Source organism: Thrips palmi, unplaced genomic scaffold (assembly GCF_012932325.1).
Source record: "Thrips palmi isolate BJ-2018 unplaced genomic scaffold, TpBJ-2018v1 HiC_scaffold_16, whole genome shotgun sequence".
Lineage (NCBI taxonomy): Eukaryota > Metazoa > Arthropoda > Insecta > Thysanoptera > Thripidae > Thrips > Thrips palmi.
This window is the reverse complement of record NW_023144625.1, coordinates 13,191,085-13,214,208: the sequence shown is the minus strand read 5'-3', so window position 1 is coordinate 13,214,208 and position 23,124 is coordinate 13,191,085. Positions and strand designations below refer to the sequence as shown.

General features: G+C 45.4%; 5 protein-coding genes across 7 annotated transcripts; 3 read left to right on the top strand and 2 right to left on the bottom strand.

Annotated features, from left to right (window-relative positions):
- Positions 1 to 182: 182 nt before the first annotated feature.
- On the bottom strand, positions 183 to 1,472 carry LOC117641993. The gene is made up of 4 exons (XM_034379714.1): positions 1,315 to 1,472; positions 909 to 1,118; positions 348 to 479; positions 183 to 264 (listed from the first exon to the last, which is right to left on the bottom strand). Exons 1-4 carry the CDS (start codon positions 1,377 to 1,379, stop codon positions 216 to 218), a joined length of 456 nt encoding a protein of 151 aa, XP_034235605.1. The 5' UTR covers positions 1,380 to 1,472; the 3' UTR covers positions 183 to 215.
- A 133-nt stretch (positions 1,473 to 1,605) lies between these two features.
- On the top strand, positions 1,606 to 10,848 carry LOC117641991 (protein abrupt-like). Of its 3 annotated transcripts, none has more exons than XM_034379710.1 (9): positions 1,606 to 1,863; positions 2,495 to 2,689; positions 2,812 to 3,000; positions 3,086 to 3,198; positions 3,274 to 3,542; positions 9,745 to 9,798; positions 10,026 to 10,183; positions 10,292 to 10,472; positions 10,562 to 10,848. In XM_034379710.1, the coding sequence occupies exons 2-9, from the start codon at positions 2,507 to 2,509 to the stop codon at positions 10,768 to 10,770; spliced, it is 1,356 nt and encodes a 451-aa protein (XP_034235601.1). In that variant the 5' UTR covers positions 1,606 to 1,863; positions 2,495 to 2,506; the 3' UTR covers positions 10,771 to 10,848. The 3 variants fall into 3 exon arrangements, with proteins under 3 accessions (XP_034235601.1, XP_034235600.1, XP_034235603.1); XM_034379709.1 differs by lacking the exon at positions 1,606 to 1,863 and adding an exon at positions 1,927 to 2,153; XM_034379712.1 differs by lacking the exons at positions 1,606 to 1,863; positions 9,745 to 9,798; positions 10,026 to 10,183; positions 10,292 to 10,472; positions 10,562 to 10,848 and adding exons at positions 1,929 to 2,153; positions 5,309 to 9,549.
- A 175-nt stretch (positions 10,849 to 11,023) lies between these two features.
- On the top strand, positions 11,024 to 16,090 carry LOC117641990 (proteoglycan 4). Its single transcript, XM_034379708.1, has 11 exons — positions 11,024 to 11,180; positions 11,593 to 12,343; positions 12,439 to 12,612; positions 12,704 to 12,829; positions 12,913 to 13,065; positions 13,165 to 13,209; positions 13,281 to 13,458; positions 13,625 to 13,751; positions 13,871 to 14,065; positions 14,158 to 14,286; positions 14,386 to 16,090. The coding sequence occupies exons 2-11, from the start codon at positions 11,607 to 11,609 to the stop codon at positions 15,834 to 15,836; spliced, it is 3,315 nt and encodes a 1,104-aa protein (XP_034235599.1). The 5' UTR covers positions 11,024 to 11,180; positions 11,593 to 11,606; the 3' UTR covers positions 15,837 to 16,090.
- LOC117641992 lies at positions 16,081 to 17,665 on the bottom strand. Its single transcript, XM_034379713.1, has 2 exons — positions 17,155 to 17,665; positions 16,081 to 17,053 (listed from the first exon to the last, which is right to left on the bottom strand). Exons 1-2 carry the CDS (start codon positions 17,240 to 17,242, stop codon positions 16,230 to 16,232), a joined length of 912 nt encoding a protein of 303 aa, XP_034235604.1. The 5' UTR covers positions 17,243 to 17,665; the 3' UTR covers positions 16,081 to 16,229.
- A 2,376-nt stretch (positions 17,666 to 20,041) lies between these two features.
- On the top strand, positions 20,042 to 21,725 carry LOC117642594. Its single transcript, XM_034380900.1, has 2 exons — positions 20,042 to 20,300; positions 20,631 to 21,725. Exons 1-2 carry the CDS (start codon positions 20,195 to 20,197, stop codon positions 21,101 to 21,103), a joined length of 579 nt encoding a protein of 192 aa, XP_034236791.1. The 5' UTR covers positions 20,042 to 20,194; the 3' UTR covers positions 21,104 to 21,725.
- The last annotated feature ends 1,399 nt before the right edge of the window (positions 21,726 to 23,124 follow it).

Here is a 23,124-nt window from a genome sequence, read left to right as displayed (position 1 = left end):
CCGGCCGGGGGGAGGGGAGGGGCCGAAGGGCGGAAGGGGGAACGGGGAAGGGGAGCGGAGGACGCCTGTAGGCTGGGCCCCGCCCGCCCCGCCCCGCCCCCGCGGCATGGCTCACTGTTTGCGGCGCTAGTCAGGGCGTGCGCCGATAGAGGGCGCCGCGATCGTACTTTAACGTCCAGCTACTTTTAATGGCCAGTCCGCTGAGTTGTCGGGCGTTAGGTCCGCGGGCGACGACCGCGGGGACCGCCTAGGGGCGCCCGGTATCTGGGGCAGGAACAGGGAGGTCATGACAAGGCACTCGCAGCGCGAGACGGCGACAACGAGGCCGGATGGCTTGGGGGCGTAACCTGTGGTGGAAGTCGGCGCAAATAGGGAGCTGCGACCACCGGTCCAGCAGCGGCCCGTCCTTCAGGTGCATCTTGGGGTTCGGGTGGCGTTCCGGGAGGTACTGCAGCCTGTAGTTGACGAAGTGGAAGTCGCTGCAACAGCCGAAACGAAACGAGCCTCACATCAGCAGCACCCCTTTGGACAGATGGTCGCCGTGGTCAACGCTGGTTGCAGCGATACAATTTCAGCACTTCTGGAATGACCTGTCTCAAAACCGTGATACGAAAACTGCGGTTCCAGTCACTCGTCACCCTTCTTTCGCCCCTCCAGCCCCCGCAAGCGCCTGCGGGGTAGGCCGCCAGCGCTCGCTGCAACACACCGGTGCGCAGACGGTGGCCTACCTTGCCCCTCACAGGCGCAAGGTAGGCCACCGTCTCCACAGCGGTGTGTTGCTAGGCGAGCTGGTGGCCTACCCCGCAGGCGCTTAAGGCCACAAGCTACCACAAGCAAGCGGTGTCTCTAGAGGGGGGGGGGGGTGCGAGGGAGGCCGGGCGCCGCAACGGCCGCAACGATCGACTCACTTGGTGCTGGGGATGAACAGGGAATTCCCCGGCAAGGAGGGCAGCTTGCTTTTGAACTTGTCCCAGTTTCGCGCCAAGCACGCGCACTTCATGGACAGCTTGTTGGCGCGGTAGTCCAGGTGCTTGCCGTGCTGGTACAGCGGGAGCGGCACCTCGTCCGGAGCGAAGGAGACGCAGGGCTGGTCCCACACGCCACTCTCTCCGACGATTCTTCGAAAACACCGAAGTACAGAGACCGTGCGCCGCACATTCGCGCAGAGCGCAGTCAAAGCCACAAAAGCCCACTCCCGCCAGTCGAGTCATTGCGTCCCCCTGTCTCTCTCGCACCCGCACGGGACGCTCCTCCACTGCGACAGAGACAGGGCGACGAAACGACTCGTCGGAGTCAGCACGCTGCCTCACTGACCGTGGCCCGAAGTCGGTGCTGCCGTCAGCCAGCAGGGCGGGGCAGCCGCAAAAGTGCATACGCATCTTGCCGGTGATTTAGATTTCACAATTAGCACTAGAATTTTCCGTATCGATGTCAAGCAAAACCAAAGCCGCGGGGTGTGCTCGCTCGCCGCTCCAATTCCGAGCGGTTCCGAGAAGTGTCTTGAACAATGGCGCTCTGCTCGAAGTTTGCCTTTCGCACGACAGAGAGCGCCAGCATGAATGATCTAGACTGCAGTGACGAGGACGAGGCGACAAGTTCAACGTCATTGAGGAGGCTGTGTTTTGTTGTGTCAGTTGTCTTGCTAAAATTATACAATTTTGCTTATTTTCGATGGAATAATTATCAGTTTCTCTCTTTCTTACGGACGTTTCCAATGTTATTATGGTTCCCGATATTAGTTGGGAGGTGGGCGCTCATGTAAACACGCCGTTTCGATGCATTTTTCACTGAAGGAGGACTCTAGGCGACGGCGACTGAAGAAGACTGGGGAGCTTGACTGAAACGCGAGATTGCAATTAAGCGGTAAGAATCATTGCTAATGCTAGAAGACAAGTCTCTGTCTTCGCCCCCGATAACGTTGCTGCCTTTGCCGTTCAATTTTCCAGACGAACTCTCTGAGATCCACTTTTTCCATAAAGTTAGGTCCAAATCAACAAATTCCTTTGATTAGGCCCTTTGGTTTGTTTTTCTCTTCAATTTCGACATGATTTCACAGTTAAATGAATGTAGTTTATGTGCCTACAATGTACGTTTTGTGTATGGCTTCGCAATGAATCTCAAGTGCTTCAAGCAACAATGACCTCATGAACAAAGTGGGTTAGGTTTCAAAGCGATAATTTTCTTACAGCTCCATTACCATTAAGAATTGAGTTACATAAGTTTATGTCTTGATTAAATGTATGGGTTATCTATCTCCAAATTCTTGTTGTTTTTTTTTAGAAATTTAATTCTTAGTAAGGTGTACTGCTATTTTTCTCGTTTCGGGATCATTCTTCTGATTTTGCTGCCTTCACACGCTGTCTTTATTTTAGCTCTAATGTTGCATCTTCCTAATAATTGTCAGGAATGGAAATCATCTTTAATTGGAACTGTGTTCTAGTTTTACGCCAAATGTGGATTGTAAAGTGTCTAATTTTTGTATTTTGCTTCACAGGTTCCTGCTAAGATGGGTGGTGGTCAGGTTTGCTTGAAATGGAATAGTTTCCATTCAAGTTTGACATCTGGGTTCAAGACACTTTGGGAAGAGAACGGCCTTGTTGATGTGACATTGGCAAGTGATGGGCAATGCATCCAAGCCCACAAGTTAATACTCTCAGCCTGTAGTCCATTCTTTCGTGAAGTGTTCAAGGTAAATTAATTTGAGCAAAGAAGTATTTATCAGCTGTTAGGATAATATTGCATCTGTTTTTAACATGTTTGCATTTAGCTTGTTTCTAACATTATTTTTTTCCTCTATTGTGAATGTTGCAGAGCAATCCCTGTCAACATCCTGTGATTATCCTCCAAGATACTCACTTTTCAGAGCTAGAAAGTCTTTTATGTTTTGTTTATAAAGGTGAGGTGAATATTGACGAAGAGAATTTGCCAGCATTATTGAGAGCAGCAGAAACACTACAAATAAGGGGACTAGCAGGCGCATCAGAGCAAGTTCAAAATGAGGTGTGATATTTTAATTGATTGTCCTAGTCTACATCTTGTTTAAGGATTTTGTTTTTAATCTCATCTTGTTTATCATTTATAACAGTTGGGTAGTATTACATCTGAAATTGAAGAAGTGCCTGTAGATGAATCATCGCCTCCCTCTAAGCGTAGCAAGGAATCTCCCCCCTCCAAACCATGGCAACCTCACTATTCAAGGTATTCATTCTTTCAGCTTTGACACTACAATCAGTATTATGAGGAAGGTGCCTTCTATGAATATTCTTTGTTCAGGACCAAGAAACGTTCCGGCAGTAGAAATAGTGCAAGAAATGCTCCAATCTCAGTTGAGACAGTGCTGGAAACAACTCTTGCTCACTCTCCTGATAGAGTTCCTAAACTGGAGCCTATGGACCATGATTTGGAAATAGACGGAGACGCTACACCGAGCCTATTAGATGCGGTAGATGAAGACAGCAACACAGCATTATTCCTTGGACCGGTTATGGAGATGAAAATATCTCATGATAGAGTTTCTGCATCCGATACTGGCCAAAGCAATGGTGAGTAAAAATATTTTTATTTCAGGAAATGATAGTGTGTGTTGTTTTGTGTGTTTTCACTTGTTTTGGCATGTAGAAGTGATGCCTTATCATGTGTGTGGTCAACCATTTGAGGTTGATTCACATGTCATTTGATTTACACACACTCTTGCTCTTGCTGGTAAATGCATGAGAGACTCCGAGCCAGAATAGCAAAAATTTTATTATTAACTGACATCTCACTTGAACACAATAAAAAAGGAAGCTCTTTTGTAACAGCGTTCTTCATTAAACAAACATCATATCTCATCTTTGTTGTGGCTGCTGCTGGGCTTTTCAAAAAACAAGACAAACACATTGCATTAGAAATTCTTATTCTTCACCGAATTTTACATTTGCTATATGCTCTTGCTTCTATCTTTTGTGGTGCTTTGTTTTGCTTTTAGCTTAAAAGCAGTTTCATGTAGCTCATGCTCATACCTTTCAAAACTGTTGGATCTTTGGTGTATGTGATGTGTGACCACATTAAAAGGACCAATAATATGCCACCAATGAATGTGTTATTCTTAGTTGTTCAGTAAATTTAAAGTTGATACACCATATGCAGTGCTTCTAAAGATTTATTCTAAAATAATTTTTTCTGAGCTAAATTGACACACACATTTATTGTTGAGTTGTGGAGTGAGCATATTTGTGTAGGATCATCCAATTCAAACCATTGCAAGCTACAGAATGATGCACCTGAAGAGTAAGGATGCAGTGTTAAGTTTTGATTTGTAAGGTAAGATATGTTGCTTTAGCTCAAATTGTTGGCTTTAATTGTTCACTCAATAACAGATACCTGTTGGTTTTATGTTTGACTTCCTAAGCATGACTTAAGGCTGACACCCTTGCTTAATAAGATGTAACTTACAGTTACATGTTAAAAAATAATTAAATCCTGAAGCACTAAATTTTATAGTTCATCATCTCACTCAACAATCCTTGTGTATATTGCACAGAAATTTATAACTGTTGATAAAGTGGTCTTAAGCCGACTGTGTTTGCATTGGATCTGCAAAACTGCTACAGCCTTTGCCTGATTATGTGTAGATACCCTAGGATTACAGTTTTACTATCTTGGTTTTCTGATTATATTCTTAGAATTAGCATTGAAATTCTGTATTTTTGACATTTAGTATCAACTCACTTAAAATACTAACAGCATTTTTTTCTCAAACTAACCATTTGGAAGTGGTTCTGTATGCCATTTGGGTCTCTTATTTTAATTTCCTTTTCATCGCTTTTTGTTTTGCTATTGGTATGCTTCTGTGGGTTTGTGAAATGAATACCTTAGGACTCAATTTAAATTATGCAGTGGACTTAAGTGAAATTTATTAGAAAACCATACACAGGAACCTATTTGTGGTTTCTAAAAATCTTGTTGGTTATTTGCTGTGTACACTAAGGTTCAGCTGGTAAGCGGGTTCTGCTGTGTCTGAGACAAGAGATTGTTTTTCTTCTGACTGATCTAAGGGGAGCAGCTTAATCACCTTTGCACCTTTTGTAATAATAAGTATCAGGTGCTAACCTCAGAGTTGATCTTTCAAGTATTAATGTTGGGAGTTTTGTAGGCGTTTGCCCATTTGCTAAAACTAAGAGATTAAGGCTTCATTTACTGTCTTCTGCTCTGGATTCAAATGATGTGTCTTTACCAACTAATATTCTGTTAAATTTGGATGTTACAAAGTGTCTTTCAGTTGTCTTTGTATTCTTTGTAATTTAAATGTCTTTGTATTTCTTCTTAGGTACTGATGCTGAAGAAAATTCTGAGGCTGGTGACGATGCAGGAATAAAATTGGCATCTGGCCAGTTACCTTTCCAAAAGTTGCCTTATGCCGATCTCCTACCAGAAGCAGAAGTTCTCGCTGTTTGGTCAAAAAGCCGCACTCCAGAACAGCTAGCATGTGATTTGATGAAAGTTTTGTTTTCTGTGGAAGAACGTTTACTGTGCAATGTAAATGGGAAGCTTGGTAAACAACAGTTTAATGTTCACAAAGTCCAATTAATTAGGGAAGTGTTAAGCTTTTTCACTAGCCTTAAACCTGCAGAGTTTGAAGAGCAATGGAAGTATTGTATAACAAAAATAGACACAGCCAATCGAGGTTTGAAAAGAAATATGGTCATTCGAGGGCGAAAGACAATGTATCTTTTATGAAGTTATTTAAATGATATATTAGCTACCCATGTTGCAACATTATACCTTGCATTTAATGAAGGTAAACAAAATTTCCAAACTTCCATTGTATTACTTACCTTAAAAAAGAATTTGTTGTTTGGTCAAATTTTGGGTGCAATACTTAAAACCAACCTGATTTAAAAGTATGAAATTCTCTTACCATCTACAAAACTAACTATAGCTTTTTTGGTTTGTAAACTATTTGTGTTTTCTAATGTACAAAAATCTAAGGTTAAGTATTCATGACCACTTAGCCGGTTCTCTTTATCAGATGTTCATTTCTGGTTTCTTTTTGTTTAAACATTCCAGTGCAGTACTTGGTTTGTATACTTTGTATGTTAATTTTGATGTGGTATGCATTCACTCCCTCTTCTTGTCTATGTTCATTCCCATGGTGATAAATTTTTTATGTAGCTTTGCTACAGGAGTCATGTGAGCTTACCTTTAATCTTTTAGGGCTATTAGATGCTGTAGTTCCTCCTGATTGGACCTTTGTGTGGTCTCAATGTTACTAGATTTGATTTATCATACAGGGTGTCTAGCTTAAATTTTAATTTTCTTTTCCCTAAAGTGTATGTGCCTTTTATTTTCCATTGCCTAGAGGGTAGTTCTAAATATACTTTAAACTAGAGTACATGAATGCCTCCTGTTTCCCCTTTTTGTGTTTTCGTGCGTGTCACAGTGAAGTGACGCACATAACAAACATTGACACCCAGGCACCTTGGACAAATCATGGGTTTTGTCAGGGCATGTGTCCCTCTGGACAGTGTTCTTTGGCTGTGTTTCTTGCAATATATGTTGTACATTTTGGGTAGCATCACAGATGGGCCTAGTGTTATCATTGACTGAGCTTAGTTGTACAAAATGAGATTTCTGTTTACAGCAAGTAGCCTTTATGTTTTTTCATAATTGTTAGGAAAACATAGACACTGTTGAATTTTTATATTTTAGGTAATTAGAATATAGAAATATATAATCTTGTTGCATGAGGCCGATAATGTACATGTTCCTAGAATGTTGTAAATATGTTAGCCAGTTAGTCAACAATTGTTGAATGGCCACAAATTTATATATATTTTGATATTTGTATAGTAGTAAATAACCAACCCATTTATGTTGTAATACCTAGTAGTAAAATATTTACAACTTTTACCTGCCTCTAGAATTAGTGATGTACCATTCCTGTAAAGTGTTGATAAAGTGTTCATTCCAATGTATGCCTGTTTCTTTTTTGTTTGTTAGTAAAGCAACATATATGTTGTGGCTGTTTAGTGTTCCTATGGTTTCAAACATTCCTTTCGAGAAAATTTTGGTGAATACTTAATTATGTTACTCTCTAGCTTGAAAGAGTGATTTGTACATCGCTGGGGCATGTTTCTATGTTGCAATAGCACATAGTTCTTTTCTGTTGTTGTTTTTATTTTTTCACATTTGCTGCATAGCATCACTTAACTTTATGACTATTGATAATGTTAAAAGAAGTGTCCTGCATTATTTTTATCTCATTGGAAGTTTGTCAGTGAATTGGATGTGAGTAGTTGTTACCTTGCTTTAGAATGTAGTTACATAGGGACCTGTTTCATTTTATCCAGCATATGTGATTTAACTGCTGCTGTTCCTGTTATATTTTATAATCAAGACTTGGATGAGCTGGTTTGGGCATGTGCAGTGACTATGTGATAGAATGAAAAAATATTGCCATATTGAATCGTAATAGTATTGCCTCTTCACTATAACATTTAAAATGGTAAAGCTTTCGACTTGTTGCCTGAAGTAAAGTGGGGAGTTCTCTTCAGAGTTTTACTTGTCTTGTTTTGTTTTAAGTGTAGAGTGTTATCATTTTGTGCCTTTATTTAATTATTTTGTGACCTTTTGTTTCTCTTTACTGGCATCTGGCTATGATTCCTGTATTTCACGTTTTGATTTCCAATGTGTGACATTTTAAACTCTTGCCATGGTAGATTGATAAGAACAGCTTATAAGTAAACTCCAATTTTCTGATTAAGTGCTACAATTGCCATTAAACTTCATAAAGGTTGCCATGAAATATGGTTTGCCATTGTCAATACCACCATTTTTTGCATCATACTTCATATGCTGCAAGATAGTAAGAATAGACACCACCATTAACGAAAGTTCAAGATGTAGTTCCTTTGTCACTAAGTGCCACCCTATTTTTATTTTTCTTTGTTTAGGTACATTGTCTGTAAATCATACATCTAATTGCATCACATGCTGTATTGAGTCTTGTCTTTTGTTTCAAGTATCTCTTTCTGTCCTAAAATGTTTGTTTTGTTTCAGTTACCACAGATCCCTTTGGTAATTTCTTTTCTTTTGGTAATAAGATGAAAGAAACAGGGATTTTTGTTGTTGAGTTCTTTCTGTTATTGTTTATCTTTATCACAATAAGCTGAAGTTCCATAAATTCCTTCAGGTTTATTATTCCTTCTCAATCAGGCCAAGTTGTGAAGTTAAATTCTTCACCTCTTTGGCTTGATCATAGGTATGGTTGTGAATATTAATACTAAACATGGACACTGTTCAGATATGATTCTTTTTATCTTTAAGTTCTCTACTTCTTCAACTCAGATCCATTTACTGTTTAGATGTCAAGATCAAAACATGTTAATTACCATACACTGACTGCTGCAGTTTACAGGATTGTAATGAGGATTCCAGAAACACTGTTGTTGGTTGTCGCATGCTTACAGTGTGACAAATGAAGCAGAATGCTTGTGATCATTTGTCAAAGTTGTGACAGCTGATTCGTATTGCATGTGAAGATCACTTGTAGTTTTGTGATGTCGTACATTCCGCCTTTATGATTTATTGAATTGAGTAGTACTTTCAAAACTTTACTTTTTGTTGTGTAGGTCTTAATTTCTGCACCTGATTTCCTTGACAGCAGATATGTTGTCTTTCTTATCACATTCCTTATTTTTTGAAAGAAATGTTATCTTTTCATTATTTGTTGACTAGATTTTGGGAAATTTTTATGTTCTTTATGGGCAAAGATCCAAGATTGAATGCCCATCAAAGGCTGTGTGCTTCTGTTTTATTTGTTGTTCTACTTCTGTTTGTTTTAGTTTTCCTCTTTTCTTTTGTTTTTGTTTTGTTTGTTTCATTGTAATAGTGCTTTGGCCTGTGCTTTTCCATTTCTATTTCTTAGGTTCCTTAAAAACTTTCAAGTGCCATTTGGATTATTTATCTCAATATGGTTCAGCAACTCATGGTTTAATGCTCATGAAGCCTGCTCTCGTGCCCTCTTAAATCTGACATTCATTATGCTCGGGAAAATTTGCTGTAAGCTGTAAGAATGCAGAGAACAACTAGGAGAGACCTAAGAGAATCCTCTTGGAAAGGGAACTAAGCAGGGTACTTTTAGACTTTCTGTTTCTACTTGAAAACCTGTTGTAGTTTCAACCAACAGGATTGTTTTAAAATTATACTTTAAAGAATTTGTGTTACTGGCAGTGTCATATAAAAGGACTTACAAAAGAACCCACCAACTTAACACAACTGTTGTTATAAGTGCCTGAGGCCTCTTTATTTGTGTCTCTACATGTACAAATGATAATGCATTCTCTCTAAGAGTGTGAAGCTTTAAGCCATCAAAAGTTATGCATTGCCTTTAAAATCACTTCCCCACCGCTTAAAAAAAAAAAAATCCGGTTCTTGATGTTTTTTGGAATAATTTATTTTTCTTCTATTGTTAGTGTGGGGTCTGTTGTTCATAATGGTGTATCCATGTGCTTTTCTGATTTGTATTACACAAAGGAATAAGGGAAATACACTAAGATTTTAAAGAAAGCAGGTTTTCATTTTATTCTTTCCCAATGGAAGTACCATACATGTGGTTGCATTTTTCATTAAAGATCAGATTTGATTACATCCAACACACACACCCAAGTGCTACACAGTTGAAGTTTATCAGGATGAAGCAATCATAAGTGTCCAAAATCGTGCCAGACAATTTTCAATGTGTACTTTTTCCTTCTTTTTCAGATGGACCTTTCTTTTCTGCTGAGAAAAATTTGCAGAGCTTGGAGTTAAATCAAGGTGAGATATCTGGTTATCCCTCATTAGTTTACAGCAACAACTGGGAAACATCATTATTTTCAACACATTTTTGACTGCTGGAGAAACACAGAATTGTGGGTTAAACATTCATAACAAACGGTCATACAGGTGTTAACATTATTGTTTGTTGCTTCTGGAGGCATTTTAACACACATTCCCTTTCATTTATTTTAATAACAATTTCCATGTGTTTTCATATTTTTCAGTGTTTAACTGTTTGAAAGCCCCCAAGAAGGATAATCTACTGCTTCCTTTCCCATGTCCATTTTGTGAACGAACCTACACTAGTTGGGGCTTTAGGAGAAGACATATTAAGGCTATGCACACTCACAGTGAACGATTGTCATGTAAATGGTGCTTGCTGGTGAGACTGCTTATATCAACAATATAATACATGAACCATGGACCCCTCTTCCACTTTGTTCAAAATGATCAATGTAAATTTTCTTTTCTGGTCAAATTTATTTAATAGGTCATGGAAACACATGCTGACTGGCAAAAGCATGTATCCGCCGTTCATGGTCTAAGCCCTGGTGATGCTCAGAATGGAATCCTTATTCTTGAAGAAGCCAACATGGTACTCCGTATACCAAACCCACCACGCTTGGATACTCTAGTCACAATGATTAGAGAATCATCCAGCTGTCAGTCAAGTATGTCTAAAAAGTGCCCCTGTAATTGAAATCTGGACTGTAGTTAAGTACTGAAATCAAAAGTCACCTATGTTCCTGTCCTGTGCCAGGTCCTGCCTGTAAAGAACAAGATGAGGGTCCAGAGACACGTGTGGAACGCATACATTGTGATTCCAAGTTCTTAGAGACTGCTTCAGCTGCGGAGGACTTAAGTCAAAGGAAAGCTCAGGAGGTGGAGGGACAGGAGCCCTCTAAGGACAGTGAAGAGGATGATGCCATAATTGGAATTAAAGTGGAAAGACCAGATACACCAGATTGATTTCTTGAAGCCTCAATACATTAGTGCATAAAATGTTGCACTGTTAACGAAAGATGGACAATAAAGATTTAAAGATAATCTGTCTTCACTCCTTTCCCCCTGCGTTTTTCCTTCCAAAGACCGACAGAAAATTTGACAAGGAACGCCTGGATAAATCGCAGGGAAGTCGAAACTCAAGCTTCCCGCGAGATTGAGTATGAGGGGAAGGGGAGGGGAGGGGAGGGAGCACAGCCTTCGTGCGGGCTTCGGATCGGAGCTTCGGAGTTGTCGTCGTCGTCGTCCTCGTTGTGTTGTGTGCGCTGCCCGTTAGTGGAAGATGGAATTTCTGAAACTCTTCCGACACTCTGGAATACCTGCAATACATGCAGAACGCTTCATAGCGAAAATTTAAGCCTTTTGACATTGAGTTGGTAGGTTAATTTGGTTGTCATTTCAGTTATCATGACGAAGTAGTCTGAAACACATGTCAGAGGCGGAGGCACGGATGTGTTTATGCTTTTCTCAGTTTGTCATTTACTGTGTGCTTTAATTTTTTAATGGAACTTCTTATTCATTTGATTTGCTTCTGATGTTTTATCTTATTTCCTTGTTTGTCATTTTTGTATTTTTATTCCGATTTGAATTGTGTTTATGTCATGAAGGTTAGAATAGCATTTATCTTTTCTTGTCGTAAACTAAAAACTAAATGAATATAAACCCGTCAGAATCGCTGGTTGTTGACTGAATGGCCGATACTATCATTGTATTTATTCAGTTTGAGTATTTTATTTATTCAGCTCAGTTTCATTTCTTGTTTTCATTTTTATTTTCGCCCTGATTTAGGATTTACTTTCTTCATGGCGACTCGACGATCCCGGATCAAGGCAGTGGCAAACCTTCCTGCTCGCCGAAATCGTCCAGTGGGGTTGATCGATGTCAAAAAAGAAGATTTGGTATCTACTGAGGCCGATGAATTGTCGAGTACACCCAAAGTTCCTGGAAGTTCACATTCACCCAAGAAACTTCAGGCAGCAGTTGGAGATGGGGGTCAGTCAGGGAAGGAAGGCTCTCTGGATTCCCTTCTTCCATCATGTGATTCATCACAAGCTGCAATCTCCCATGGCAACAAAAAAGTTACTTCTGTTGAGGATGCTGAAGAATTGCAATCAGCTCCAGACAGAAGATCAGTGATAGTGTCTGATCGGAAATCTGTAATTGTGAATAGAGATGATTGCATCAGCCCAACTAAGTCTACGTCAAAAGAAATTTTGTGTAAAACTGATGCTGAAAAGGTTTGCCCAAATTCTCAAAAGGATTCTAAAAAACAGCCTGAAGATGATCTCAAAATGCAACCTGTCAAACCACATGATGTTGAAGGTCAAGTCACTAATTCAAGTATTGATACGAATACATGTCAAATCAAACAGTCTGAAATAGGAGCATCTTCATCTGCTGAAGATAATACCACTGCTTCCAACAAACGCTTGCCTCTTAGAAATCGGCGATCAAAACCTGCAGTGAATCTAACTGCTGCTGTACGAAAGCGTTCGGCTAATGAAATTGTTGCATCCCCATGCTCTCCACCTCCTGTCAAGTAAGTTTAGTTGTAACCTTTTACAAGCAAGAGGAACTAAATTTTCCTCAAGTCAGAGGAATAAATTTTGTTTTGTGTGTCTCTATTTTTGCCAGATTGAAAAGTCCAGAGCCTGCATTGTGTCGTATCAATGAAAACTCCTCAATTATTACTAATACAGATGACACTCCTGACCAAAGTCAAGCATCAGACAAAAATAGGATATCATCCTCTGAAATTTCAGGACAAAGTCCTGCCACCTTGTCCTCCCCACCTGTAACAGTGTCAAGGTAAGCGATAGTGGTGATAATGGTAATAGTAATGTTATTTTCAATTTGTTCTTTAAACAAACAAATTTGCTCACCTGGTCGGTCTGTGCAGACCATCGGATAATACAAGTGGAGTGTTCAAGACTCCTGTCGCACCTTTATCAAAGAACAAAGATGCCTCAAATGATAATACAAACAAAGGGGATATTGCACTGGTTGGTCCTCAAAAAGAGTCAAGGTAGGGAAGGATCTGCATTTGGATTGATGTTATGGAAATGCCTTTACTCTGTCATTCACTTTCTTTAAAATTTCTCTTAACAGCAATGTGAAGAAAAAGCCATCATCTAATGCTCAAAGAGTAGCCACTGCTCGCAAGAATTTGAAAAATCGTATTGACACTGATGGTACTCCTCCAAGATCAGCGTTAACAATGTTTGATCTAATTTTTTATAATCCATCTAAGAACCCCATGAAGTATGTATCCAATTTTCAAAATATTCTGACCTCACAAAATTAGCTTGGTTTCTGGTATTGTTATTGCTATTATCCATCTTATTATTTTCATCCACATAGATCGGTGGGTACTCCATCAAATAAATCTCGACGAAGGCTAAATTCGTAAGTTCAAATTCATGACCTCTCATTTGTATATCCCTTTGCCAAGTCTGTACATTATGCTTATTCTTCAGAGTATCAAGCATGGCTTCTACCAACGAAGATCGTCTCAATGAGGAATCTGTGGATGATATTGAAGAAATAGATGATGCTCAAAATAATCAAGAAGAAACGGAGGAGGAAACAGCTATGCCTGTGCCACAAGTAAAAGTGGGTCCGGATGGGTCTCTGATTCTGGATGAGCAGAGTTTGGTAAGCTAATCTATTATTGCTACTATTTAAATTTCACTTGCTCTCTACATCATCAATACTCAAGGATTTTTTTATTGGCTTCTTGGTGTTTATTTATATGTTATTTAATGATGATTATTTCATATTGTTATTTATCCAACACATGCCTTTTCCTTGTTTACTTAAGGTTATAGAAACTACTGGAGCAAAGAAAAATAGGGAGGAGTTAGAGAAGTCAGAAGTGATTGTCGACTCAGGAACAGGCTACGGTCACTACAAAAAGATTGTGCGGTCTAAGGACTGGTCTGATCATGGTAATTAAATAGCTTTTGAAACTTTTGAAATCTCAATTGAAGATGTTCAATTGTCTTGGTCTAAGGCAACAATTCTAAAGGTTTTTTTTTTTTTTTTTTTAAATTTTTGCTTGTTGTAGAAACCAAGAAGTTTTACAGAGCTCTTAATGTAGTGGGCACCGACTTTTCTCTGATGAAACCGTACTTTCGTAGTCGCACCCGAAGAGAATTAAAATTAAAGTTCAAGAAAGAGGAGCGTCTTAATCCCAATCTTATAAATAAGGCACTTTCTGAACCTCTGGACTTCGATATATCAGAGCTTGAAAAAGAATGTGGTATGCTGTCTCTCATTTTGTCATTTGACTACTTTATGCTTTGGAAGTTCTTTCCAGTTGTCCCTTGTTTAATGTTTACGTCCCTGCTTCAGAGTTGGAAGATGAAGAAGAGAAACGTATGGAAGAGGAGGCAAAGGAAAAAGCATCCGAAAAATTGAAGGAAAAGACAGAAAATACTCAAGACAAAACCAAAAAACGTGCTTCAAAGAAAAAGAAGAAATGTAAGTTGAGCTTTACTGCTTTACTCTGTAATTTAGAACTAAATTTTGCATTGAATGAATATTTTATTATCATTATTGTTTCAAAATTTTTCTGTGCAGGTATACCACTTGCCGAAATAGGTTTAGAAACTGAGAACAGCTCAGATGCAGGAACAAGTACATCTTATAAACTGCCAAAGAAAAGGAAAGCTTTAGTCCCTGCAGATGAGGCCAATAATGTGCTAGAAGAAGTACCATCATCAGAAATAGATTTTGGAGCTGTAAATGGTTCTGCTGCAGTCCGCAAAAAGACCAAGATAACTTCTCAAAAGAAAAGGAAGCCTGACTCAGCTGAAGAAGATTACAATATGCTGGCCATGGGCTTGGACATGCCTAGCCAACCAAATGACTGTCCACAGGAGGAGAAATCATCTGAGCTCAATGAAGACATGGGAATATTTGCAGAACCAAAGAACAAACCAGTTTCAGTAATCAATATGAGGAAAGAGCCAGTTGTTAAGCGAGTTAGAACTAAAGCTCCAACTCTACCTCGGAAACCTGCACCAGTTGGCAATACCCCATCCCTTCCCTCCAACAGTGCTTCTTCTAGCTCCAACCCTCCATCAAATGTTGTTCAGAAATCTCAAGAGACAAATTTGAAGGTTCCATCTACATCATTGAGCCCAAGCACCACTGTGGTCCATTCTACCTCTCAAGCTCCACTTAAAACCATTACATTGAGCCCAAGCACCACTGTGGTCCACTCTACCTCTCAAGCTCCACTTAAAACCATTACATTGAGCCCAAGCACTACTGTGGTCCATTCTACCTCTCAAGCTCCACTTAAAACCATTACAACTTCACCTCAAGCCATCGCTTCAACTTCTGGTTTCAAACTAATTCAGTCACCAGGACAGCCTCGGATTCAAATTGTTCGTTCACCAGCTGGCTTTAAAGTTGTTCAAACCCCACCTCAGTCTCGGGTTCAGCTTGTCCAAAGTTTGCCTCAAACTACCCCACAATCTATGGCAAGCATAAGAGCTGTTACTCCCAAGACTTACAACATCATCAGAAAACCAGGAATAGGTGTAAGGCCTCTGTCTACATCTGGAACTACACCCTCCTCATCTCCAAATTCAGCTTTGCCAGTCTCTACCTTACTAAACAGATCAACTTGTTTAGTTTCTTCTCCTGGAGGTAAATTTGTCCAATCTCCTCCTCTTCCTCAAATGAGAACAGTACAAGTTACTCCTCAAAGTTCCTCAAGTGTGTCAGGATTTGGATCAACAACTCCTGTAGATAGATTGCTCCCATCAACTCCCTTGCCTCGAATGGAGCCAGGTTCCATTATTGTTTTGAAGACCCCTCTGCCTCAAAATCCTGACCGACATGTTCTCCAAGTATATATGGTCACGAATACACCACCAGGTTCTACAGGTAATACTGTGCCGCTCTCCCCTCATGTGCCAGGAATAAATATTCTCTCAGGCCCAACAGTACAACCAGCAAATTTAAAATCCCCGAGCATGTCTGATGATTCTGACTGTGAGAAGGTACTGACTACTTTGTAGTTTTCTATTCCCTTCCTGTACCTAAATGTAATTTTTTAATGTATACATATACTATATATTTTTCTGTTACATTTTTACATCAGTTATTATGTGTATGATTTCTCTCTCCTACATTAGTAGATCAAAATGTACATATGACCAAGTGTGATTGTTAGCTCTTTGTTATGTCCTTGTTATGTGATGTTGGTGCAAGATTAAATGTGAATGCACTGAAGTAATATAAAATTGTAATTAAAAAAAGAAATGAAAAAGTTGCACAAAATTTATTACAGTAAACTTAAATGTCTCACTGACAAATCAATTAATTTTTTCATAGGAAATATCATAGTATTGCATTTTTCACAATATGTTGAAATTCAGAGTAGTACTGAATACAATATGCACTTATGAACTCTAATGTTTGCTATAGTAAGAAGCTAGTACATTTTTCAACTCATTTGATAAGGCATCCAAATGCTGCTTTTTACTTGAGATAACTTTAGAGGCCTCTGTAACACTGCAAGGCAAATCACCATACTTAGAAAGCTTGCCTTTCAAACAATTTATTTCATTTTGCAAGGTAATATAGTCCTGATAAGCGTCCATGATGGCCTGATTTGAAATGGCTGGAGTTACACCACGTTCATTGAGCTCAGCTTTGGTAGATGAGAGCGTTTGATTCAGTTTTGACAAGTTAGACTGACTAACATTCAGGTCAATGATCAAATTTTCTAGGAAAGTCTGTTGAGATGCGACCTCCTCAGTAGCCAACTTCAGCTCTCTTCCGAAGTATTTAGAATTCTCTCTCAATCTCTCATTTCTCCTTCTCAACAACTGAATATCTTTGACAAGGCCTAACTTCTGCCTGGAAGTGTTTGATTGCGCAAGAAAATCGACAGCCAAGGTGGCAACAGCTCCCACATCACTCCCGTCCCCTAAATTCCCTTGCACAACGATGCTTCCTTTTTCAAGAAGCGCTTGTTGAGTATCACAGCTAAGCTCTTCATCATCGCCCAAGTGTAGACGTTGAAGATGATCAGAAGTTTTGAGCGCCAGGGCTTCATATTCAGAATCGCTCCTATTCATATTCTTTATGATGTCATCCACAGTACTGTCAGTCTGCAGGTTGAAAGTGTACAAGGATCTCAATTTGGCCTGCGATTCCTTGGAGAAGGCAGGGTACTTGCTGAGCAGCTTCGGATTCATTGAAGACATCCATTTCATGAATTCTTCATCACCTGAGTCACAGAGACAGAAAAATGGTGCAAAGTAACGCATTAAACGGTTGAATATTATTGGGGTTATGTTGCGCTGCCTAAACGAAATTACGTGCTCTTACCGTTATTCTTGATTGTCGCGTTTCTCGGACGAACTTTATTAAAGTGTGGATCAAGAAAGGAAGAATTATTGATTGATGTCGACATCATTCTTGCTACAGTCCAATGAAGCAGCCGGTTTTCTTCCTCCACCACCAGTTTGTTTACAAACCGTTCACAGTGATTTCATTCAAATGGGTTGCCGCCTCCTCAATCCACTAGAGCCAACCTTCACGAGTTGGGCATTTTGACGTTACAAGTGACAAGATCCCAGAGGGAGAGACATATCAAGGATGTTGGCTTGTAGATCCTTTTATTTCACTGCTCAGCTTAAAGGGAACGGACAGCACAAAACTAATTCGTTTGAATAATGTTGACGATTTTGAATGTTGGCAATAGTGGAGAGAAGAGAAACCGGTAAATTCAATCCAATCCGCACAAGAGGAACAAGAAGAGTGGAAGAATACTACGACTACGCTACCACTGACATGATATGGGTGTCCAGTCTTTCAGCTCCACGTGTTCGGCGAAGGCGAAACCATCACGCGGGTTTCCCGTAGAAACCCACGGCAGCCGTTTCTGGGTAGGCGGGTCCGTGCGGTCCGAGTCCCGGAGCAAGCAGCATGACACTCTCCTGGCGGCCGCTGCCGCTGGTTCCGGACCGGCCGTAGAATCCGGGCTCGGGGAAGGCCAACGCCGCCACTGCCAACCATTCATGCTTATAATGTATCTGCTCGAATGAGGCACCAGCATACCTTGAAAACAGAGCGAATAGGCGAACTCACGGGAATTCTGATGCGTCGATCCGGTCACAAATTTGCCCTTCTCCGCGCTGCCACTGGCCGAGTGGGACGAGAACTTCAAATACGGCGTCGGCACCATGGCGGGCCGGCCGCGAGTCCCCACTGCAAAATAAAATGGAGACCCTTTCCTGAGCACTTGCCCGGCTGGAGAGGCGCGACCACGGGGACCTTTCGGCGGTTTACCGAGACGCTGCGGGGGTTCGTAGTGGCCGAGGCCTTGGCCGAGGCTGACGGGGAAGGCCAGCCCCACCGGCAGCGGCATGGGCAGGGTGCTCGCGGCGTAGCGGCTGGAGTACAGGTCCCGGCCTCGGTCCCAGTCCGAGAGGAACGTGGTCCGGTCGGCCTGGTCGACGACGTGCAGGGCCTGGCCGCGGACGACGCCGACGACGCCGTGCTGCGGCTGTTGCGCTGGCGGCGCCGGAGGGTAGAAGTAGGGGTTCGAGCCCCACGAGCCTGCAGAAAGTGGAGAAGAGTCCACTGCACTCTCACTGTCACACCAGCAGAAGCTTCATGTCGACCCACTGCGCGTACGAACCGGCCACGAACTGGTAGTGCCCGGCGGCCCCCGCGGTCGTGGGGTACATGGGCACCGCGGCGCCGGGGCCGAGGCGCGCCAGAAAGAGCGCGAGCAGCGCGGGGCTCCAACAGCAGGCCCAGGAGGCCGTCGTCCAGGCGCGCACCGCCTGCGCCATCCTGGCCATCCTCGCTGCGGCGCGCTGCGGTCGGAGGTCCGCGACGACGGTGCTGCGCGCTACGTCTTCGAGATGGGGACCCAGGGAGTCCTGGAGGACTGGCAGCACTGGAAGGCGGCGTCGCAGGGCATGCTGCAGCGAGAGCACGGCGACGACCACACGATCACTGGCAGAGGCAGACTGCAGCAGCCTGGGGCCGCAGCCAGCTCGCCCCCTTCTCCGTCTTCTCGGCGAGCGTGGCGTGCTCGTCACGCGCGTGTGTATTGTCTGTTATCTCGTGCGGCGCACGCGGCGCACGGCTCGTCACGACCGCGGCGCCGGCAGTGACAGTTGTCGGCGTCCCCCACCGCGCACCGCGTTGCAGCGCGGCCAGCGCGGCGCACGCAACAGCCTGCAGGCCGGCGTGCCGCCGCGCCGCCGTGTGTGACACGCGACACACACGCGTGCGTGGAACGCGCTCGACACGCATCTCACTCACTGCCCGAAATCCGAGCGGGACCGCGGGCGGGAGGAGTTGACATGTGGAGTCGACGGCGACGCCATGGCGACGCTCCACAACTCGGACGAGAAAGTCTTTCTCACTTGCCTGCACCCAGCCTGCACCCTGCACGGCGAATTCTAGCCGCCAGAAGATGCCTCTCGCCACATCCCCATGAAGGCCCAAAAATTTCATGAGCTTGTTTAGTTTTGAAGAAGTCGTTTTTCAGGGTTTTAGGGTGTGTGCCTCAACGAGGGCGTCGCGGTCTGTCTCCTCCGCGGCCGGGACCCACCGCGACTGCCGACGGCTGCACTGCCCTCCCTGCTCGTTCCCGCCCTGCGCCGCCCTGTGCGCGGGCCATTGTGACGAAACACGTTCCCTCACTAGCACGTCCAGGACGTCCTGCGACTGCCTGCGACGCAGAGCCGCCTGGGTGTCACCAGGACGTCGCAGCATGACGTCATCGCTAGGACGCCTCTAGGGTCCACACGGAGCTGGCTGATCTGGCCGAGCCAAGCGCTATCGGGAAGCCGCTCTGAGGCGCCGCGGTGAGGCCGCCAACCTCCTTGGATGTTGGCAGCGTGCGGTTTGTTTATCCCGTTCCCGTTCCAGGATTCCAGGCAGTCCGGCAGTCCAATAACGATTTGGCCGCCGCCGGCGCCGTCGCCCTGACGCAGACGCGCGCAGCGCGCAGACGCATGGGGCAGCCTGGCTTGTTTACGCGATTAACGTGAAAGGTGTGTTCGCGTTCGCGTCGTTCGCGCCGTTCGCGCCCCCATGGCCGGCCGGCCCAGGGCCAGGGCCCCGCGGCCCCGCGTGGGGCAGCCCCGTCATGACGTATGCGGCGGGGCCCTCGGGGCGGGGCGGGGTGTGGCGGGGCGCGGCGGTGCCGGCTGTGGCTTCAGCCTGGAGCCGGACTGTCCAGCCTGAACTCGATACCCGCCATACCCGCACCGCGCCGCACCGCCAGTACCTGTCCAGTTCCCGCCCGAGCGCGTCGGGGCGAGCTCTGTCCTCTTCGGTGCTCTGCCCTGTTGCTGTTGTCTGTTGTGTGGGAGGGAGTGAACCCAAGTCGCAGCTCTCAGTGATCATGGTGGCCGAGGCGCGCCGCCTGCCCGTCTCGCTGCCCGTGCACGGCGTGCTGGTGCTGGCCGTCCTCGCCCTCGCCACCGGCGCCTCCGCCACGCAGTACGAAGGTAAGCCTTCACCCTCGTCACCTACCGCCCTGGGCCCCAGGCCCTGGGGTGCCCGCAGACTCGCAGACGCTAGCAGACGCCGTAGTGTGGCGGCGTTCAGAGCCCTTAATTAACTAACATAGAGATCGGCTGAGATCCTTCCCGCGCCATTCTAGCCATTATCACTGTTCCTCTAGACCTGTAGCGCTCGAGTGCCGGGATTTGCTTTTTAGGCCACCGAATGAACAACTGATTTCCCCTTTCCCCGTGTCGGACCTTCTTGAGTGCAGCGAGAGCCCCTTCGGCCAGCTCCATGCCGTGCTCTAACTTTGATTGTTCTGATGGTTCCAGGCAGCCCCTGCTTCCACGAGGACAGCCAGAGCCGCGGCGTGTGCAAGCTGCTGCCCTACTGCTCGTGGGCCGTCAAGGAGCGCCGCTCCGACCTGTACCCGCAGACGTGCTCCTACGACGGCTACATGCCCGTCGTGTGCTGCCCCTACACGCGGACCCACGACCCGCCGCACCTGCCGCTGCGGCCCACCAGGCCCATCCTGGCCGGTCTGGGGCCGGACGGCGTGGCGCTCGTGGTGCCCGTCATGGAGGCCGCGCCGCCGCTCAACATCGGCGGCCTGCTGGGCCCGGTGCCGCCGTCGCACCCCTCGCACGCCAGCAGCCCGGACCAGCCCGACCGGCTGCAGCAGGAGGTGGGCGTGCTGGACCGCCTGCTGGGCATCATCGAGCTGAGCGACGGCTCGGCGCTGTTCGCCAGGCGGGGGCGCACGCGGCCCACGAGCACCTCCACGACGACGGCGCCCTCGCCGTGACCGCCCGGACGCCCCGCCTGGGCGTGAAGAAGCGATCTCAGCGCGGACTCTCGATTGAGTTGCGCCGATGGCCGGCCGCGTGCCGCCCGGCCCGAGATGCCGCCGCGGTGGCCGGCGGTGCCGCTGCTAGCCGCTGCCCCGCTGCCGCCGGTGGAGCGGCGTCATGGAAGCTTTCCCGGCGAGGCGAGCGCAGCGCGCGCAGCGAGTCCGGCTCCGGCAGAACTCCGCGCTGGAGTCTGCAGGCCTGCAGGGCTGCTTCGCGCTCGCCTTGCAGCGCCTGGCCGCGCCCGGCTGGCTCGGTCATTCCCCCTGGACCGCCCTGGACGGGGACTGCCGATGGCCACTGGCCGCAAAGCGCGTCCCTCGCTGCAGGCGGCCGACTGCACTCCGCACGCGCTGCTGGCGTCCTGGAACCGCCTGGAACCGCCTGGAACCCTGCGGACGATACTGGAGTCGGTGGCCGCGGGGCTGGACTGCACTCCCCGCTGCTACTTGGCCGCCTCCCAAAAGGACTGCCGGCCACGGCGGCGTGGCCTGACCGGCCTGACCCTCATGCTATGTATCCCTCGGGCGGTGATAAGCCCTTTAATTTATTTGCTGTACGAATTACAGTGTTACCATACCTGCTGTGTTGCTCCTCGCCTTCGCCCCTCACGAGTCCACCAAATGTCTCACCAGCTCCATGCAGTGTGACGCGGGCGGGCGCGCGGAGACCGCCGCCACCTTTTAGAGTCTAGAATTTGCACAAACACACACACCGCCTCCCGCTGCGCAGGCTGCGCCCATGCGCACACACATGTGCTGCGCGTTCCGGTCAAGACGGTTTGCGCCTTTGTGAGGCTTTGGCGCGTCTCGAGAGTCTCGAGGGGCCGGAGACCGGAACCAGATATTTCTTCTGGTCAGGCCGGAGCACCCCCTATCTATTCCCTTGGGTGCGAAAAATTACAAGTGGCATGCTCCTTTACTTGAGGTTAGCAGCACTTGAGTCATATCGCCAGGTCTCCTTCAAGAGGGTCCACCCATCCAACCGTTTCGTGTAAAAATGTCTATCTCGTTGTTCCCGGGGACAGACGTCCTACCATCTTGAATCCTGACGGATTTCCTAAAGTTTCATCATCCGGGACGGTTAGCTAACGGAGGTAAATTCTCAAAGCAACACTTTTCGAGTGCATAACCAACGATTACAAAATGCTAGCCATGGGCTTGCACATGCCAAGCATGTCTCATATGATCAAAATTCGAAAAATTCGTGAGATTTGGGCAGCTGCTCTCTTCTACGGCAACTCTTGCTCAAGACCTTCAGCGCCTGTGAGGTAGGCCTCCGACCCGTCGCGCGACACACCGCCGTGGAGACGGTGGCCTACCTTGCCCGGCGGCCATGTGTGGTCTAGCCCTTAATGGCAAAGGTAATGGCATGGTGGGCCATCGTCTGCGCGCCGGCGTGTTGCAGGCCGGGCCCGTGGCCTACCTCACAGGCGCTAAAGGAGGCAAATGATGACAAAAGCAAGTTTCCGATCGTGAACGGCCGTCAAATATCCTTGTCTGCTGTCAGTTGTATAACTGTTTTTCTTTGCTCCCCCACTCTAAACGAGCCAGTCACCGATAAGGTCGCGCACACACACACACTCACACACACGACCATAATCGCACAGACTAACTCGTCCCGTTATCTACCTTAATCTCCAAACGCCGGCAAAGGTAAGTGCGATGTACAAGACAGAAGACGGCCCACTTTGCAACCGAAACGAAATTTGACATCATAGCTAAAAACACCAAACTAAAAGCCCAGGAGGGAAGTTTTCCAGCTCCACCGATTACAGAAACGCTGATGCGTCTTGCAGCGTCATGCCCACATTTTTGCGGTGTCATGCGACGACCATGACTCGGTATGTTTTCCGCGATTCTCTTTTCTTTTCTTTCTAAAAAGAGAAGTTTTGCGTGCTGCGTATTTTGTGAGGTATCATGGTGATGGTGCCGAAAACTGCACCCACTTATCAGTGACCGTTGTCCTTTTTTGTTTT